Source organism: Piliocolobus tephrosceles, chromosome 9 (assembly GCF_002776525.5).
Source record: "Piliocolobus tephrosceles isolate RC106 chromosome 9, ASM277652v3, whole genome shotgun sequence".
NCBI classification, from domain to species: domain Eukaryota; kingdom Metazoa; phylum Chordata; class Mammalia; order Primates; family Cercopithecidae; genus Piliocolobus; species Piliocolobus tephrosceles.
Window position 1 is genome coordinate 29,839,103 of NC_045442.1, and position 18,493 is coordinate 29,857,595.

Below are 18,493 nucleotides of genomic sequence, written 5' to 3' on the forward strand. Positions count from 1 at the left end.
CGCCACTGCACTCCACCTTGGGTGACAGAGCCAGACCCTGTATCAAAAAAAGGAGGGGGGGGAGTTCTTTCACACCAGGGCTTTTACTGCTTCCCAGTGGGGTGCAGTGGGCCACAGCAGGGAGGAGATGGGGCACGGGGCTGGCATTTGGTGTAGGCACTCGCATGGGGAGCAGCAGCCCTGGAGTCCTCTGCTGTGCTGGGTGGTCTGCATCTAGGGGACCAGCCTGGACTAATTTGGAGTATATATGCCTCCTTCTTACCAATCCCCCATGATAGAACCTTGTACATGGGGTGCTTTGAATGGAAAGTTAGAGCCTATTAGTACCTTAGACAGGCTGGCGGCATCTTCTTGGGTAAGAGCCTGACAATGATGAACTCCCCCAGGAAGCCAGAGCAGTGATCGTGTCCCCACACGTGAACTCCCTTTTTCTGGCTGCTCGATCGTGTTCATTTTGATTTCTGGGACCATATGCTTTAGCTGTCAGTCCCAAACGTTAGCTGTTCCTGCATCCCCAGACTCCAAAGATTTGGGTAAGTTAAAGAGCTGGGGATCCTGAAGAGATCGTATGCCCTCAAGGACCCTAGGGAGCATTGACAGCCCACCCAGGGGAACACGGTGTGTGTACATTAGAATAAGGCATGCTTTTCTCGGTGTGGCCGCAGTCCTGAGCCAAGGTGCACAGTTTGGGGTGTGAAGCATAGGTTACATTTCACACCTACTCGTCCACTTGACCAGGCAACCACTGGGCAGTGAACAACTTGCCCAACTGTATACAATGGCCTTAGTGCAGCCAGCTGATCCCAGCCCCGTGGTCATGTGAGCAGGTGAAGGAAGATTGCCATTGAGTTTCTGTTTGGCCTGGGGCCTGGGGCCAGGGGCAGCTGGTAGGAGTTCGGGGAAAGGAAGGCCCACAGTACCATGGAGATATGCAATTACCCCCATAGCTCCTAACTCCTTGCCTCTCATTGTACATGTTGTAGCCAAGGGGGCAACAGGTACTTACCAGCACTTTCTAATTAAACACAAGGCGGGTCCTAGGCCTTCTAGGAATGGTTGGGCTGTACATTTGCAGTTGCTAATTGGTCCCAGACCAGATCAAATCGTGGACATCCCTCCACAGAAACCGGGCTGGGCTTCATTCTCAGTGCTCTGGAGCTGTGCGGTAAGTCTGGTTTGCATCAAGGCCATTTTCTTGTTGAAAGGAGCAAGGCTAATAGAGGACAGAAGCACCCACTGGGAAGGCGATTTTGGAAGTCTCAGACATTGGTGGGCCTCGTGAACTGAGCAGACGGAAGGCAACCCAAGATGACCTCCGGATGGGTGGGACTGGTTGGGCCAGAGCGTTGTGCTGGGTGTGTAGCGAGAGTTCCCACGCGGTGTCTGTGGTGATGATTCCACTCCTCCATCAAGGGTGAGCAGTTGGGAGGGCCTGAGCCCCTGGGTCCCCTCAGTCTGGGCTGACCCAGGGGAAGCTGGAAGCAGTTGCTAGTCTCTCGCGAGCCTTCATAGACGCCTACCATCTGCCTGAAATGGCTGGAGACAGGGGAAATAGAATCCATGGGTTTTTAAAATCCAGAAGGAAGAGAAACTCCACCCGTGAAACGTAACCCCAAGTAAAGCATTTGGAAGCAGAATGTTTAATTGCCAAACTTTTCTTGAGACCCAGCTGCCGGGTAATGTTATCCTGACTGCTCCTGAGGCCGGAGGAGAGTCTATCTGGGCCCCAGATGCAGGCTTGTAAACAGAGCTGGCTTTCTTGGATGACCTCTGCCCTGTCCCCCTTCCCTGTCACCTGTTCTTTCTCTGCAGTTTTTCTCTGAAGTTTCCAGTGCTGGCAAGGCCAGTTCAGGGAGACTTAAGAGGCCCTGGTGTTGAGATAGGGAGCTAGGCATGGGCTGGGGTGGAATTTTTTGTGTACATCACCTGTCTGGAGTGATAATCTAGGATGTCCAAGGTTTGGAAGAAAGCAGATGAGAGAGAGGGGTCTGGAGATTGTCATCGTATCTCTGGGCTTATCTCCGGGGAGGTCTCTTGCCATTTCCTCAACCCAAGATTTAGACTGTCCAGTGGGGTAGGCTGGAGGGCCTCTGGCAAATTCCCGAAGTTTGGGAGAACCTGGGAATGGGGGCTCGCTTCCCTGCCCTTCACACTGAGTCACATTCATGGCTGCTCAGGGCATAGAAAGTGGGGTGCAAGATGCTAGCAGGAACAATCCTTTGCCAAACAAGGAAAGAAATGCTTTTTGGGGGGAAGCATGGCTATATCCTAGCCAGGTGGCTGTGGCTGACAAGGGCCACAGGGACAGCTCTCTGTCAGCTCTTCCCTCCCTCTGGCTGCCTCTCCAGCGGGGTGTACCTTTAGTATGATTTTAGACCAAGGGTTAAACAGAGATGACTTCATGTGAATTTTCAACTTTTATTTTTAAAAGAGACAGAGCCTCACTGTGTTGTCCAGGCCAATCTCGAACTCCTGGGCTCAAGCGATCCTCCTGCCTTGGTTTCCCAAAGTGCTGGGATTACAGGCATGAGCCACTGCGTCCTGCCCTTTTATTTTTTAAAATAGAGGCAGAGCCTCACTGTATTGTCCAGGCCAGTCTCAAACTCCTGGGCTCAAGTGATCCTCCTGCCTCTGCCTCCCAAAGTGCTGGGATTACAGGCACGAGCCACCAGCCCTGCCAAATTTCACCATTTCTGAAGAATAGAGGGCAAAGGACTTTTCCAAGGGGGGATGCTCTAGTCACGTGCAGAGTAGTCCTAGGCTAGGCTGGGAAGTGGGACATCTGGGTTCCTGTCCCGGCTCTGCCACCAATGGCAGTGAGCACACTCCAGTGATAACCGTGTTTGCAGGCAGCCCTGAAGGTTGTGTCCTTTGTATAGAGGAGGAGTCTGAAGGCCTGAGCAGCTGGGCTGGGGTCTTGCAGCCAGTAAGGAGGGTGCTGGGAGGGTGCTGCCCCCATGTGTGGCTGACTCCAGAGTCTGCTGGTTCCTACCTGGCCATACCCCTTCCTCAGCAAATCACCACCTGGGTTTCTCCTCTGCTAAAGGAGAGGCCTCCCTGGATCCTCCCAGCTGCCAGGGGCTGTGAGCCTGTGATTGATTCTCTCTGGGAGGTGAAGGGAAGCCTAATTGCTAGTGGGATAGAGGACGTGTGTTAAGCCTCAGTTAAGTCCGTCCCCTGGGCTCCGCTTGGTTGGTTCCAGAGAAAGGCTGATGTCTAATGCTCTGCAGGCAAGCGCAGCCCTCTCTCCAGGGGCGGATTGGCCACTTGGGCCCTCCTCACATTTAGCTCCTGGGGTGGAGGTCAGAGAGATAGCACCTGGTGCGGGCTCAGCCTGTGCTCCTGCCCCAGGACCTGTGGGAAGCAGAGATGAAGGTGGGAGGGGAGATGGAGCTGGGAGTCAGCAGGCAGACCCGGGTAGGTTATCAACCCCAGGAAAATCCCACAGCATTGAGTTTGAGGGGGTCCTCGGCGTCAGTCGGTTTTGTAGCATTCCTAACCATTTGCTTCTGTCTGGGCCCCCAGTTCTGTGTCTTCTTGGTCTCAGGCTCTCAGAGTCGCCTTTGTTCCTGCATGTTCCTCTAGGCGCACTCCCTCAGCAAGGGCACCGCAGGCTTCTCAGACCACCCACACCTTTATTTAAAAAGATGGTGTCAACCGGCCGGATGCGGGGGCTCACGCCTGTAATCCCAACACTTTGGGAGGCCAAGGTGGGCAGATCACGAGGTCAGGAGATCGAGACCATCCCGTCTCTACTAAAAAATACAAAAAATTAGCCAGGCATGGTGGCGGGTGCCTGTAGTCCCAGCTACTCCGGAGGCTGAGGCAGGAGAATGGCCTGAATCCGGGAGGTGGAGGTCACAGTGAGCCGAGATCGCGCCACTGCACTCCAGCCGGGGTGACAGAGAGACACTCTGTCTCAACAACAACAACAAAAAAGATGGTATCAACCAAAAATAAAATTGGAAGGCCCCCTGCAACCATTTGAATGCACTCCCTCCTCAGCCCAGGCACCCTAAAATTGAACTTAAAAGATGGGTTCAGGCCATGACGGGAAGTGGGGATCAGACATGCTTCATTATACTCCCCCAGCATCAATATCAATGCAGACCTTAGGTCTGATAAGAAACATTTACAATCTGTACTCTCTGAAGCCTGCGGCCTGGAAGCTTCATGTGCATGATAAAACCTTGATCTCCACCAACGCTTATCTTAACCCAGACACTCCTTTCTAGTGGTAGTAACTCTTTCAACCAATTGCCAATCAGAGTATATTTAAATCCACCTGTAACCTGGAAGCCCCTTGTCCCTTACTTAGAGTTGTCTCACCCTTCCAGATGGAACCAATGTAAATCTTATATGTATTGATTGATGTATTTCCCTAAAATGTATAAAGCAGGCCGTACCCCAGCCACCTTGGGCACGTGTCATCAGGACCTCCTGAAGCTGTATCGCAGGTGTATCCTTCACTTTGGCAAAATACACTTGCTAAATTGATTGAGACTTGTTTCAGATACTTTTTGGTTGACCATGTCATTCAGTCCTGATCAAAGTAGTTCAGTTTAGATAAATTTACATACAGGGAGGTAGTCCAGTGCAGTTAAGAGCATAGGTATTAGAACTCAGCTAGACCTGGGTTCAAATCTTTTGCTCTGTAATTTATTAGCTGTGTAACTTCAGGCAAGTTACTTAGCTTCTCTGAGCCTCACCTTCTTCTTGTACAATATGGGAATAACAGTGGTAGCTACCTCATTGGGCTGAAGATTAAATGAGCTAATGCATATAAATGCTTTATGCTGTACTGGTATCCAGTAACATTTAGTTGCCTAAACATTAGGTAACATTAAGTTATCAAAATGGTTTTACAATGTATCATGTGATACCTATTTACATATGATATAAAGCAAAGCATACACCCATTTATTATAATAATAGCCAATAGTCTATTTTGAGCTGATGAAGATAGGGGTGGCCTTTTACCTTATGTTCTGTATCAGGGTCACGTGTCATAAATGCCCCATCTCTGGGTGGCAGCGCTCAGGCCTGTTTGCTTTGGTTTTATGGCCCTCTCCTTGGTTGTGTTTCAGAAAAACTCACCATGGCATGAGGCTGCCTCTGTGTCATAGAGATAGGAAGGGAGAAGAGACTGGATTCAGCTCATTTTCTTGTGTATTACCTGAGCAGCCAAGCACAAAGCCTCACCACGCCTGTTGCAAACCCCGTTCCAGGCATCTGGGAGTTGGGCCAGTCTGATGGCAAGGTGTCTAAATGTCACTTCTCTTTGCTAATGTTCCTCCTTCTCATCATGGCCCAGATCCCTGGCCTCACTGGCTATTTTGTTCTTACTGGTAGAGTCCCCCCCAGCCCCACCCCCACAGGCCTACAGGACAGAGTGACTAGACAGAGTCCCTGGAATCTGAATTTTTATGAAGCCCGCCCCCAGCCCCAGGTGATCCTAAAGGGCGCCCTGGCCTGGGAACCACCATTCAGGACCTACAGCCACTGCCTCTCTCCTGAGGGAAGAAGGGAGGCAGAGGTCTCACCTGTGTCTTATCAGTGCCCTCCCTTAACTGTCCTCCTGGAGACACCCCTGCAGGTGTCCCTTCCAGGGAGAAGTTCAACAGAATAGCCCTGAGGCTGTGGGAGGGCACCCATTCCTGTAACTCAGGCCTCTCCCAGGTGGGACAGAAATAGTGGGAAGAGCAGGCCAGATTGTGTGGACCAGGGGCTTTCTCTCCTTCTCCAGGGATTCCTAAGTGAGTTCAGCCTTCCAGAGTGGCACGAGCTCTTGCAGAGCCTGATGGAGACTTGGGAACTGGGGTGACAGCCTGGCCCCGAAACGCCTTCATTGTGAGGCTCCCAAAGAGAAAAGTTTTCCAGTCTCCCACGTGCTAACTCCTCTTCTTCAAATCCATTTCTCCTCCAGAAGACCAGTGTGTTTGTTCAACATAGCAAAGTGTTTTCTGAGTACCTGCTCTGTGCCAGGCACTGAGCAAAGACAGGGATGCTGAGATGAATCACACATCTCTGAGCGCTTCTGGTCTCCTGAAGGGCTTTTCAGAGTGAGTTCTGAGGATCCACTGCAGCAAAATAAGCTGGGGTTTGTTAAAAGTATAAATGTCCGAGCCCTCAAAACCCATGTCTGCAGAATTTCAGAGAGCGGGGTCCACCTGCAATTTCAGAAGGCCTCTTGTAGAATCTCATTCGCTCTAAAGTTGTGAACCAGTGGAAATTAGCTATCTAAAAAGGCCAGGCGCGGTGGCTCATGTCTGTAATCCCAGCACTTTGGGAGGCCAAAGTAGGTGGATCATCTGAGGTCAGGAGTTCAAGACCAGCCTGGCCAACATGGCAAAACCCCGTCTCTACTAAAAATACAAAAATTAGCCGGGCATGGTGGCAGGCGCCTGTAATCCTAGCTACTCGGGAGGCTGAGCCAGGAGAAACGCTTGAACCAGGGAGGCGGAGGTTGCAGTAAACCAAGATCATGCCATTGCACTCTAGCCTGGGCGACAGAATGAGACTCTGTCTCAAAAACAAACAAACAAAAATGTAATGACCTCAAATTTATGTTTATTGTATGAAATATATACAAATAAAAAGGAAGGAAATTAAAACCACCCATTCTGGTCCTACTTTCCTAAGATAATCATTGTTGGCATTTGATGAATATCCCTCTAGGGGTGTCCGTGTGTGTGTGTGTGTGTGTGTGTGTGTGTGTGTGTGTGTGTGTGTGTGTGTGTTTAGACATCTACATGGTAGCTGATGCTGTGCTGTCCCCTAGGGACAGATGAGATGAGAAAAAGAGTGGTCCTGGCCATTGGAACACCTGCAGTCATGTTACATGATACCTGGCACAGACAGCTTGAAATCCAGCCTTGCTCACCTGCTCTTACCTTTTTCCCACAGGTATACATCATCAATGTGACCTGGTCTGACTCTACCTCCCAGACCATCTACCGGAGGTACAGCAAGTTCTTTGACCTGCAGGTAAGTTGGTCAGAGCTCAGACAGTGGCCCGAGTCTGGTGGGCTGGCCTCTCTCATACCCTTGCTTATCCAGGGAGCCCTCAACCGAGCTGTCAGGGTCAGAGTCCAGGTGGGAGCAGAGGGACAGAGGAGGGAAGCTCGAAAGTGGAGCTGAGCTTGTCTCAATCTTGCATACTGCAGACAGACACTCAGGGCTTTGTTGGCCTCCTCCAATGGTCTTAACAGTCATGCTTTGTCACCCTCTCTTGCCTGCAGGGTAGGAAACTGTGGTGGAGAGGCAGGAGGATGGTGGGAGGTGCTGTGTGCCTGACTAGACGTGTGTCTGTAAACATCCAGGGTGAGACAGAAGCCACCACATCACTGCAGCCTAAGAAAAGCAAACACACAGGGAAGACCGAAACAGAAAATAAGCATTTTTTTCAACTACAGGCACAAACTAGGCATACATACCATGGTGTCTGTTTAACTGAATGAGGCACTTGCCACCCAGTTTGTACGTGTACGTGGTAAGTGTGTGTCTCTAAGACACATAGGCATGTTCACAAGGGGGATGGTAGTATGGGTCCCACAGCTACCCCTGCAGACACACCCTTGGTGCCAGCTAATTTAGTCAGGCCTCTTTGGGTTGCAAGTGATAGTTTTACACTTGCACTGGCTTAGGCACAAAGGAGACGTGATTGGAAGGAGGGACCAGGGAAGCTTGTGCAGCCGACCACATGGTGAGAAAAGCAGCGAGGCAGAGGCCTTCAGGAATACCTGAAACCAGGATCTGCTCTCCCTCTGTCTTGTCTCTGCTTCCCTCTGGCATTGCCCTCAGCTTCTGTTACCTCACACCCCAAGGAACATGGCTGTCAACAGCTCTAGAATTTTATATCTTTTGGCTCCCAACAGAGGGGAGATTGACTCTTTCCCAGTTCCAAGTTGAAAAATCCCAGGGACGATTCTGATTGGTCTGGCTTGCGTCAGGTGCCCTCTCTGGACCAATCAGTATGGCCAGGAGTTGAGGGTCTTTTAGCACAGACATGGCCACTAGGGAGCCCACCTCTGTGGATCACAGGCAAGTACTAGAGAAGGGAGAATCAGTCATGAATTGAGCAGCAGCCCTTTCGGATAGAGCCAAGATGTTCTAGATTCCTCTTGGGGCTGTGAGCCTGGTTTAGGCCAATAAAAACACAAAGAGACACCCACTTCTACCCTCACAGCCAGGGTCCACTCCTTTCTTGGCAGGCCTTTGGTTGTCAGTCATCTTGGAGAGGTTGTCTTTGGCACCGTGTGCTTGCCGCCAGTACCTGATTCTATCTCGTTGTCCTCATTGCCCTACCTATGAGACAAGCCAAGGGTGAGCTAGCTTCCTGTATTACAAATCCTCTCTTAATCCAACAATATGGGCTTGAATATCCCGTTGAATATGGGATTGAAAGCCACTCCTTACTCTCCAGCCTTCTTCCTCTTCCCTCCTCAATTCATGTCCAGTCTCCTTAGGTTTGGTGTAATCTGGTGGGGTTTGCTGATACCCCATCAATGGGTACAGTGTGCTGGACAGGAAGTGATAACTCAGTTGGGGAGAGGGAACCCTGAAAGGACTCATTGATGAGCTGGAGGGGGCCTGAAAGCCGGTGGAAACTTCCAAATCAGAACTTTTCTTCCCCCTCTTCCGTTATGATCCCCCACCCCCTCCTGCATTGCAGAATCTCAGGAGAAAGGAATGCTGTTCCCCCACCACCACCTCCCTTGCCTGGAGGGCTCATTCCCTGTATGTGGAAAGGGGACGTGCAAGCAGGGAGCAGCGAGTGCAGTGTGCTGGCTCTAGCTTAGCAACAGCCATGCGCTTGGCCAGGCTTGTCCATGTGGGTCATTGCTGAGCTGTAGATGTGGTTTGGGAAGGGGTTGGAATAGTTCTTTGAAAATTAACTTAGGAGCCAAGCATAGCATCTTTACAAACCCATTTTACCTGCCGTGATGAGTTTTAGTGGCGTCCATTTTGAAAAGCCTTGCTTATGTATCAGGTCGCTGATTTTGGTATGGCGGATCCTATAGAGGTAGAACAAAGGCTTGCTAACTCCATCTCTGGTCACTGGTGCACCTCAGAACTCATGTCTCTGAGGGGTTGTGTAAGAGAGCAGCTTAGAGTTTAGGCACTGGGGACACATTGCCTGGGACTGGTTACTGGCTGTCACCACGTACCTCCGGACAGGCTCCTTCACTTCTCTAGGCTTGCTTTTCTCATCTGTACTGTGCAGGTTCGAATAGTGCCTGCCCAGTAGGGTTGTTAGGAGGAATGAATGAGTGGATCCACTTTTCTCCCAACACTTAGTTGCCTAGTGAGTTGCCTGGTGTTGCCAGGTCGCAGGGATGTTGGGCTGCATGGCTAGGGGGTGTCTAGGGGCTGGAGACCCACTTCCTGGTGTTGCTTTGTGGCTTCCCTCACTTGGCGTCACTCTGTAGTGAGCTCCCTGTGCCCAGTCCCTGCCAGCGTATTCAGAGCCAGGTAGGCCTCAGGCTCCTCTCTCAAGCTGTCCCCGGGGGCAAGGTGGGAGCTGTGGGGAGCTGGGGTGCGGCCCAGGGGCAGCTCTCAGAAATGTTTTGCTTGTTTCCTTTTTGGCTGACCCTGAAAGTCCCAGGCTCACCAGGCCCATCTCCAAGGAGCTGCTCCCTGGGTTTCACCAGCTCATGGTTCTAAGCCTCCTGGGGGCCACAGACCCCTCTGTGAATCTGATGAAAGCCCTCTCCCCAGAAAAAGAGCGGATACATACAATTCTACTTACAGTGGCAAGTGTTCACAGACCCGCTGTGAATCCCCAGTGAAGAACTAGCCAGGTGTGATGGTGTGCCTTGTAGTTCCAGCTATTCAGGAGGCTGAGGTGGGAGGATCACTTGAGCCTGGCAGGTCATGGCTGCAGTGAGCTATGACTGCACCACTGCACTCCAGCATGGGTGGCAGAGTGAGACCCTGTCTCAAAAAAAAAAAAAGAACTGCTGAGCTAAACCAGTTTAGATACATTCATACCCGGTACTATTTGGGTAGCATTTGGGGGTCTATTCAGGTAACAACAGGAGGCCTGGACACCCCTTTGACCCCTTTGAGAGACCCTTGGTTCCCCCCTGTACAAGCTGGTTCCCTGCACCCTAGCGTGGGTCTCCCTGTACTTCCCCTCCCTTATCTCTCCCTCTTCAGATGTTTTCCTTTGTTCCCGAAGGCCAGGTACCCACCAGGCAGCCTTGGGTTCCTACCTCTGTCACACAGCCCGGGAACCGCGTGCAAAAGCGATCCCTAGCGGTCCCTGACCCTCTCTGGTCGTGAATTGAGGGCCCCAGGGTATGTGCAGATCCAATTTCATTCGGAACAGCACACGGACCCTCTGTTTCTCCCTCTGAGGGCACACAGGGAGATGGACACCTGCACCCTGCCCTTCATGCTCTGCAGCCATGAGGCCAGGACGTACTTGAAGGGTGCTCTGTCATCTGAACAGAAACCCCACACTCTTCGGTTTTTTCCATTTCTCTCCACAGAAGCTTCCACATCAGCACAGCCCTTCCCCACCCCCTCACCCCCACACTCCCCGCCCCCTCCCAGATTCTAAGATCTGAAGCAGAACCTTTCTCTGGTTATTATCTTCAAAGCTTCTGCTTGGACCTAACTGCCCTGCATGTGAAGCTCTCAGTAGATCCTTGGAAATGAACAGTCTCAAGCCCACACCAGCCCTGAGAACATCAAGCAGGAGGGAGCCAAGAGCCTGAGGCTTGTCCTTGGAGAAGGTTCATTGTCCCTTTGGGTTGACTCATGGCATTAAGGACAGGTACTTAGAACTCTGGTGGTGCATTGAGGAGCTGTTCACAGGGAATGGGGGAAGTGTGAGGGTTGGGAGAGACGGAGAGAAACCCCCCCCCCCCCCGCCCCTGATCACCTGCTGGTAACTGCTCATTCCATGCTTTCTGAAGCCTTAGGACTGTGCAGAGCAGAGCCATTTATCTCAGCATCCCCTTCCCATCCCACCACCCACCTTCTTCACTCACAGCTTATCTGCTACCTGTGAGGCCTTGGATTAGGGCTGCCAGATAAATATGAGATGTCCAATTAAATTTACATTTCAGTTAAACAGCAAATGCTTTTTTAAGAATAAGGGTGGACACTGGGCATGGTGGCTCATGCCTATAATCCCAGCACTTTGAGAGGCCAAGGCAGGAGGACTGCTTGAGTTCAGTAGTTCAAGACCAGCCTGGGTAATGTGGCAAGATCCCATCTCTACAAAAAATAAAAAAAATTAGCCGAGTGTGGTGGCATGCACCTGTAGTTCCAGCTACTCAGGAGGCTGAGTTGGGATAATTGCTTGAGGCCGGGGAGGTCCAGGCTGCAGTGAGCTGTGATTGCGTCACTGCACTCCAGCCTGGGCAACAGAGTAAGACCCTAGCTCAAAAAAAAAAAAAAAAAATGTTCCAAACATTGCATGGCATATACTTACACTAAAAAAAGTTATTTGTTGTTTATCTGGAATTCAAATTTAATTGTGCATCCTGTATTTTCACTTGCTAAATCTGGGAGTCCCAGCCTGGCTGAGTGTTAGAGGCGAGGGTGGAAGTAGAAAGATAGTCCAGGCTGGCTTCAGGTAAGAGTGGATGGGCCTGTGCTAAGGCCCCCCAGGCAGCAGCTTTTGTACAGAGCAGAAGTGGCGCAGGCTGAGGAACATACTTTTGAGAAGGACGAGGTCTCTTCCTGCTGGGAGTCTACATCTCGTGGGGAAGGCAAACTTGGAAGCAGTTAAGTCCACTGTAGATGAAAAAAATAGTAGATTGAGGTATAAGCAACATGCTATGAGATGAAGAGGAAGGAAAGAGCTTTCTTTTTTTTTTTTGAGACGGAGTCTCACTCTATCGACCAGGCTGGAGGGCAGTGGCGCAATCTCTGCTCACTGCAAGCTCCGCCCCCCGGGTTCACACCATTCTCCTGCCTCAGTCTCCCGAGTAGCTGGGACTACAGGCACCCACCACCACACCTGGCTAATTTTTTTGTATTTTTAGTAGAGACGTGGTTTCACTGTGTTCTCCAGGATGGTCTCAATCTCCTGACCTCGTGATCCACCGGCCTTGGCCTCCAAAAGTGCTGGAATTACAGATGTGAGTCACGCGCCTAGCTGGAAAGAGCATTCTTGGGAGAGGGAACAAAGAAGATGCCCATATGGTCTCTCTCTCTTTTTTTTTTTTTTTTAAACATTTATTTATTTAGTTTTTAGAGACAGGGTCTCGCTGTGTTACTCAGGCTGGAGTGCAGTGGTGTGATCATGGCTCACTGAAGCCTCAACCTCCCAGGTTCAAGAGATCTTCCAGCCTAAGCCTCCCAAGTAGCTGGGATCACAGGTGCATGCCACCAGGCCTAGCTAATTTTTTTTTTTTTTTTTGTAGAGACGGAGTCCTACTATGTTGCCCAGGCTGGTCTCAAACTCCTGGGCTCAAGTGATCCTCCTGCCTCGGTCTTCCAAAGTGTTGGGATTACAGGCATGAGCCACCACACCCAGCCCCTATATGGTCTTAATTAGTGACAGCAGCCTAGGGTGACATAGCCAAACACCCACACTCTAGTTTGGGGGGATTTGGTTATTTTTTGAGAATCCTTATCAGAGTAAAATATGTCTCTAGTTCCTTCCTTCCTTCCTTCCTTCCTTCCTTCCTTCCTTCCTTCCTTCCTTCCTTCCTTCCTTCTTTCCTTCCTCCCTCCCTCCCTCCCTCCCCCTCCCTTTCTCCCTCCCCCTCCCTCCCTCCCTCCCTCCCTTCCTTCCTCCCTCCTTTCCTCCCTCCCATCCTTCCAATATTAAGTGTCTGCCTTGTAAATCCAGGCAGTGTGCCAGCTCTGGGACACATTGATGATCCAAAGCAGATCTGGTTCCTGCCTTTATGGGTCTCACAGCTTAGTGAGGGAAGATAGATTTTAGTTAAAAAACAAAGACAAACAATATTGTTTTACGCCATTCCAGATGTAACAAAGGAAGGTGTCATAGACATATTATAGGGAAACCTTACACTCTGGGATCGGGGCAGGCTTCCTGAAGCAGTGAGTTTTATCTGAAACATCAGTGAGTTATTTTATCTTATTTTAGAGATCAGAGACTCTTTTGTGCTTCTAATGAAAGCCAAAGACTCTCTCCCCAGACAAGTGCATGAATGTGCATCTATAATTCTAATAATCTTTTTGGTTATTCATACCCTGCCTGAAATCCACCCATGAGCCCCAGGATAACACCCTCTACTCTTCCCCAGACCTTCTTCTCTCCCCATATCTCCTGCCATGAGCCTTCAGACCCAGACACACACAGGGGCTGCCCACTCAGAACCCCCAGGTACAGAGACTTCAAAGCTGTACCGTCCAATGAGGTGGCCACTAGCCACATGTGGCTACTTATATTAAAGTTAAACTTAAATGAAATAAAAGTAAATGTTTAGTTCCTTGGTTGCACTTGCTGGATCACAAGTACTCAGTGGCGGCCATGGCTAGTGGTTGTGTGTTGGGCAGATATAGAACATTTGTATTATCACAACAAATTCTATTAGACTGGTAGTTTAGAAAACTTTGAACACACAACAGGCTTCAGCCAGCTTTCTGGCCACCTTATAGTGATCTGTCACCTCCCAGCCCCTCCCCGAGTTGCTCCCTGAAATCTAGGGCCCTGGCAAGAAGAGGGAGATTATTCTCCTGCACAGTTTGCCCATCATTAGAGCATTTCAGCTCAGCAGCTATTCCAAACACTTCTTCTGGAAACCAGGTCAGTTTCCCAAGAGGGCTTCTAAGAGCCTTTCAGATGTCAAGTGAAGAACAGGGAAGAGGTGAGGCTCTTAGTCTCCAAGTGGAAATTGATTTCTTCTAAAAATAACTCACCACTCAACCCTATCTGACCAGGAAAAGGACCTGTCCCAGGGGAAGCTGACCAGGACAGGGCCTAATGTCGAGGCCCATTTGGTGATTAAGGGGCTGGGTTGCTTGGAGGTGCAGTTGAGGTGGGAGGAGGGGTGCAGATACCCTTTTCAGTTGCTTTCTCACCGGTGGCTGGACCACGTTTCCAGCCTTTGTCTATTTCCTTGCACAGCTCCTTCCCGGTCCCCCTGAGGAGGGGCCGGAAGGCTCTCTGAAGCCCTGCCTCCATAGATGGTTGTTTCACAACCTGACCTACAAGGCACTGGGCTATAGTAATTGCTCTGCAAACACCGACTCCACCATGCTGCTGGTGCTTTAGTCTGAACTCTGGCCAGCGAGTGCACAGGGTCAATATTTGATCAGAGCTGGGAGAGGCCCTTTATTTTCCCCTGCACCACTTGGAAGATAGAGTTAAGAGGGGTTTTCAGGTTTGCTCATTGGCTCTAAAGGACTTAACCTATTTTGACAAGCTTTTCTCTCTCTTCCTTGTTCATCTCTCCAGACTCTGCGCCCATGCACCCCACCCCAGGATCGCACTCACTTTCCAGCTCTCCAATAGCCCACCTCATGATGGGTGAAAAAATTATAATTCCTGAATCACTAATAACTGGCCTTGGAATGAATGTGTATATGGGTGTGAGTGTGTACTGATGTCACTTATGGAGCTTGATGGGATCATTGTATTTTTAGAGTTAGAGGAGTTCTTATTCCAAGTGCCTCACTTCGCAGGTAACAAACTGTGTTAATTTTTCTATTCATTAAATTTATATAGGCTTTCATTTGGTTTAATATCCAGAGCAGGCCTCTGCTGAGATCAACCTGAGGTGATCCCAGTGTGTGCCAAGAACCAACCCGAAAGCAGAAAAGAGGAGGAAATGTCTCTTCTGCAGGCGCTCTGCCTTTTAGCCATTGAGGGAATTTGTTCGAGATCACTGACCCTAGACTAAAGCGATGAGGCCACAGCCTGGGGAGGTAACCTGCTAAGTTCTAAGAATGATCTTGTACCAAGGATTGCAGAGAGTTCCAGCACACCTAGTGTGGCAGTGCCAGCTCCAGAATGAGGTGAGCACGGGTCATGGTGAATGCTCACATCAGCCTTGACTGAGGTCAGTCACTGGTCCCAGGCAGGCACGGACAGCCTCATGTTGTTTGCAAGGGCAAAAATGGGAAACAGCCTAAAAGACCATCCATACAGAGTTGCTAAGTCAACTGTGGTATTCTCACGGCACTGAGTACAACAGTCAAAGCAAATGAGACTGATCCATGGGTGGATCTCCAAGAAACATTCTGAACAAACAATGCAAGTTTCAAAACAGTATTTATAGTATGATAATAATTATACACAAAAAAACCAACAACAAGATACATATTTTGCAGGTACATATACAGCATATGAATGTAAATTTTTTTAATCTAGAAGGCTGTACTCCAGATTGGTGTCAGAGTCATCTCTAGATGGGTGGTTAGAGATATTAGTGGGAGGAAGGGCTTGATCAAGGAGGAACCTTATCTTAATGTTTTACTTTTTTAGAAAAGGAGAATGTATTCATATATTATTTGCAACATTAATATTGAATAGTTAAAGAGACGCCTATGGGGGGAGTTAGGGTAGGTGGGAAGTCAAAAATAAAATATGTCTTTCCTGTTCATTATAGTATAATGGGACAGAAAGCACAGGTGAAAAAAGTAAACATAAGAACATAGCTAACAAAGAGAACATGAAACTCATTTAAAAAGTCACATTACCTCATATTTCCTGGACCATCATTCTAGATAATTCTTATGGAATGTAAACTGGTTAGATCCCATTACAACCAACCCCAGGGACCTGTCCAAATTATCTTGTCCAACTGGAATCTTGTATTCAGATATTACTCAAAATCTGCAAGCTACATATTGAGGCAGGACGCACTTGGGCGGGGGTTCTTGTGTCATGACGAAACTGTACTCAGAGTTGTGTGGTGCTGGGGCACCGGGGCTAAGGGCATGCGCCCTAGGAACAGGGTGCTTGGGTTTCAAGACCAGCCCCAGCACTTACTGTCTAAGCTTTGATGAGTGATTTAACCTCTCTCTGCTTGATTTCTCATCTGTATAATGGAGTGTATAGTAATAACTGCCTCACTGGGTAACAGGAAAAATAAAATGACACAGTCCATATAAAGAAAGCCCTTAGGATAGGACTGGCACAGAGATTGTAGACAGGGAAGCTGAAATGTCACCAATAAGGCCCTCAGAAGCTTAAAACTTCAAAAAGCCAGAGAGCCCCACTCCATCTAGAGACAGAGGTTTCTTCCTGTGCCTCGTTAATATAGACATCACTTTCACCAAATAGCTCGGTCTGCCTCCAGGCGAGAGAGGCAGAAGGCAGTGTTAACCGCTCTCTGGATAAATGCTTTTCACCTCCAAAGTTTAACTACAAACCTATTTACCTTCCAACAGTGCTGTTAGGAAAACATTGTTTTTAAAAAAGGAATTATTAGTTGACAGCTTTCCCTTGCTCCTGGAAAGAGGCATCTTTGATTCCTGAAGGAACACAGAGAGGTTCCAGGGGAGCCTTGTGGAGCTTCCATCGGCTCTTGGGGATTCCCTGGCTGGCTCCGCTCCACCTGGGAGCTGGCTGGGCTCCAGCGCCCCTTTCAACTTGTGCCTGTGGCCTGAGTGTGAACTCCAGCTTCCTCCTGCCTCTCCTGAGTTCTCCTTTGGCAGATCCTGTTGGCAGGTGAGGGGGTTGTGGAATATTGGAAGAGGAAGACCAGGGTGAACTGGCACCTCTGGGCAGGCTCAGGATGGGAAAGCCACTTACCATTGAGTTTGAATCCTGGGGTTACCTGGGGTCCGGCTGGAGGGTGTTGGGAAAAGTTTGGGTTGATCTTCTTTCCCCTTTAAGCAGATGGAGTTTGCAGCTTCTCATGCAGTTTCCCAACCTTGTGGGTTTAGGAAGACCCTTGTGCTTGTGGGGGCCTCTCAGGTCCAGAGCAACTCGGGACCTGGTTCCAAACAGATGGAGAGAGGTACGGAAGGAAGGTGGTGGCAGTGGGGATACAGCATCTAGGAGAGGTCTCTGCATATCTGTGCATAAAGGAAAATAAGACCCAGAGGGCTGAGCTGGGGCCCTGAGAACCGCTGCATCGGGGCCTGCCCTCAGGAGAACTTTCCACCCAGCCAGAGCCTGTGGACATCAAGAGAGCTGGGGAGCTTGTGTGACACTGAAGCCGCTGGGAGTTGTCGGATACGCACCGTGCTATAGATGTGCATGGGAAATCACGCCTTTCCTATACAGATGAGGACTCACTCTGTGAGCCTCATTTTGGATGGTTGTGTGCATTTGATCCAGGCCCAGGGTCTTCACAGAGTATTCACAGAGTGTTTGGCCAAAGCCTGTTCCTGATGGACCCAAGGCCCTGTCAGATCAGACCCTCATTTGTGCACTAGAAAATCAAAAGTCATCTCTGCCCTTTGCTGCACCCCCAGCCTCTCCATGGGATCAATGTGGGATTTTCATAGAGCATGGGAAGCTCTTTTGTAAACTGGGGAAAATTGTAAGAAGCTGGAATGTCCTCTGGGTGTCAAACCTTGGCACTGTTCATTGGCTCTAAACTTCTGGGTGATGTCTTGTGAATGGGAGTGCTAGGAGCCTTGGGGATGTCACTGCTCCCCCAACGACTGTCCAGCAGGGCTGAGAATGTCCCTTTCAGGGAGAGAAATCAGCTGTGTGCAAATAGCACAATATGGGAGGTACATGTTTGTCAACTGATGTTAACTACGTCCGCTGGGAAATCAGTGGTGGAACTGTAAGTTTTCCAACCAGAAAGCCCTTAGAGATTATCTAGCAGGATGACAAGTATCTGACACTCATGTTGCCATCTGCCACTCATGCCTACAGCAGACATCACTAATTGATCGTGGCGTTCTCCCATCCTGTACCCATGGCAGACATTGTTAATTGATTACAAGCCCAGACATGGTCTCAGAGTCTTCCTAAAAAACAAAACCAAATATCTTCATGAAGTCACTACCTATCAGTTGGCAATGGCACCTTGAGATGAAACTAACTGGCCGCCCTCTCATCTTGCCCATTTCCCTTATTTGACAGACGAGGAAATGAGGTCCCAAGCGGGGAGCGATTGTCCAAGATCACAGCAAGTGACAGCAGGACTAGAACTCCGATGCTCTCGCTTCTAGCTCACTCCAATCTGGGTTCCTAGCCTTCCACTCAGAAGTCCTCTTTGTGTTTTTGGCTGAGGAGGCAGGAAGCTTCTGTTGCCTCACTGAGAGCCCCTGGAGGGAGGGGTGGGGAACTATTCACTCTCCCTAGAGAGAAGCTGCCTTCTCAAAGAGCTGAAGACTTCTCTCTAGATCCCAGAAAAGTCGCTCATGGCTCCCTCCCAGGCTCAGCTGCTTCCTGGAGCTCAGCCTACCTCTCCTGCACCGTCACCTGCCTCCCTCATTGTTAAATAATCAACCCCATCTCTGCCAGGGGCAGTGTCAGAGTCAGCTCACACCACCTGCATGACTGCTCAGAGCTGCACACCTTGTTTTCCTGGTGTACATGTCAGGTTGTGTTTGGGTGTCACGTCAGGGAGGTGTTAGAATGTAGTTGCTGCCT

The 18,493-nt window shown here is 49.8% G+C and overlaps 1 protein-coding gene across 2 annotated transcripts in view; it reads left to right on the forward strand.

Moving 5' to 3' along the window:
- The window catches only part of SH3PXD2A (SH3 and PX domains 2A), a 259,572-nt gene that overhangs the window by 46,142 nt on the left and 194,937 nt on the right, over positions 1-18,493 (forward strand). For both annotated transcript variants that reach the window (XM_023206561.2, XM_023206560.2), the window contains exon 2: positions 6,907-6,987. In XM_023206561.2, coding sequence (XP_023062329.1) covers positions 6,907-6,987 — 81 coding nt within the window. The remainder of the gene's footprint in view (positions 1-6,906; positions 6,988-18,493) is intronic.